Source organism: Penaeus monodon, chromosome 23 (genome assembly GCF_015228065.2).
Source record: "Penaeus monodon isolate SGIC_2016 chromosome 23, NSTDA_Pmon_1, whole genome shotgun sequence".
Taxonomy (NCBI): domain Eukaryota; kingdom Metazoa; phylum Arthropoda; class Malacostraca; order Decapoda; family Penaeidae; genus Penaeus; species Penaeus monodon.
This window is the reverse complement of record NC_051408.1, coordinates 33726639-33727040: the sequence shown is the minus strand read 5'-3', so window position 1 is coordinate 33727040 and position 402 is coordinate 33726639. Positions and strand designations below refer to the sequence as shown.

General features: G+C 48.5%; 1 protein-coding gene across 1 annotated transcript in view; it reads left to right on the top strand.

Annotated features, from left to right (window-relative positions):
- Positions 1-402, top strand: part of LOC119587940 — a 3967-nt gene that overhangs the window by 886 nt on the left and 2679 nt on the right. The window contains exon 2 of the mRNA XM_037936652.1: positions 256-391. Within this exon, the coding sequence (XP_037792580.1) occupies positions 352-391 (40 nt within the window). The 5' untranslated portion in view covers positions 256-351. The remainder of the gene's footprint in view (positions 1-255; positions 392-402) is intronic.

Sequence of the window (402 nt, the reverse complement as noted above, 5' to 3'; positions counted from 1 at the left end):
TCTTACACTTTTAATCCCTTTGTTCACGAACCCCCTCACCCCCGTCCCACCCCTGTTCCACAAATAATCCCAACGACCTAATCTCCTAACGACCTAACACCTGAAATTTTCCCAACGCCTAAACATCCCCAAAGACTTGAAAAATTTCCCCCCGACCTAATCTCCCAACGACCTAATCACCCAACGCCCTAAAATCCCAACGACCTAAACATCCCAACGACCCCTCTTCATTGCCATCTCCTTTCTGACCCCCAGTGACCACGTGATCTTGAAAAACACAGCCGTCAAAGTTGCCAAAGGTGGTTCCACCCTAGTCTGAAGAGTGATGACGACGTCCATAATGGCCACAACATGGGCATCGTCATGACAGAACCCGCCATCATCTTTAACGGTAAGTGTTTT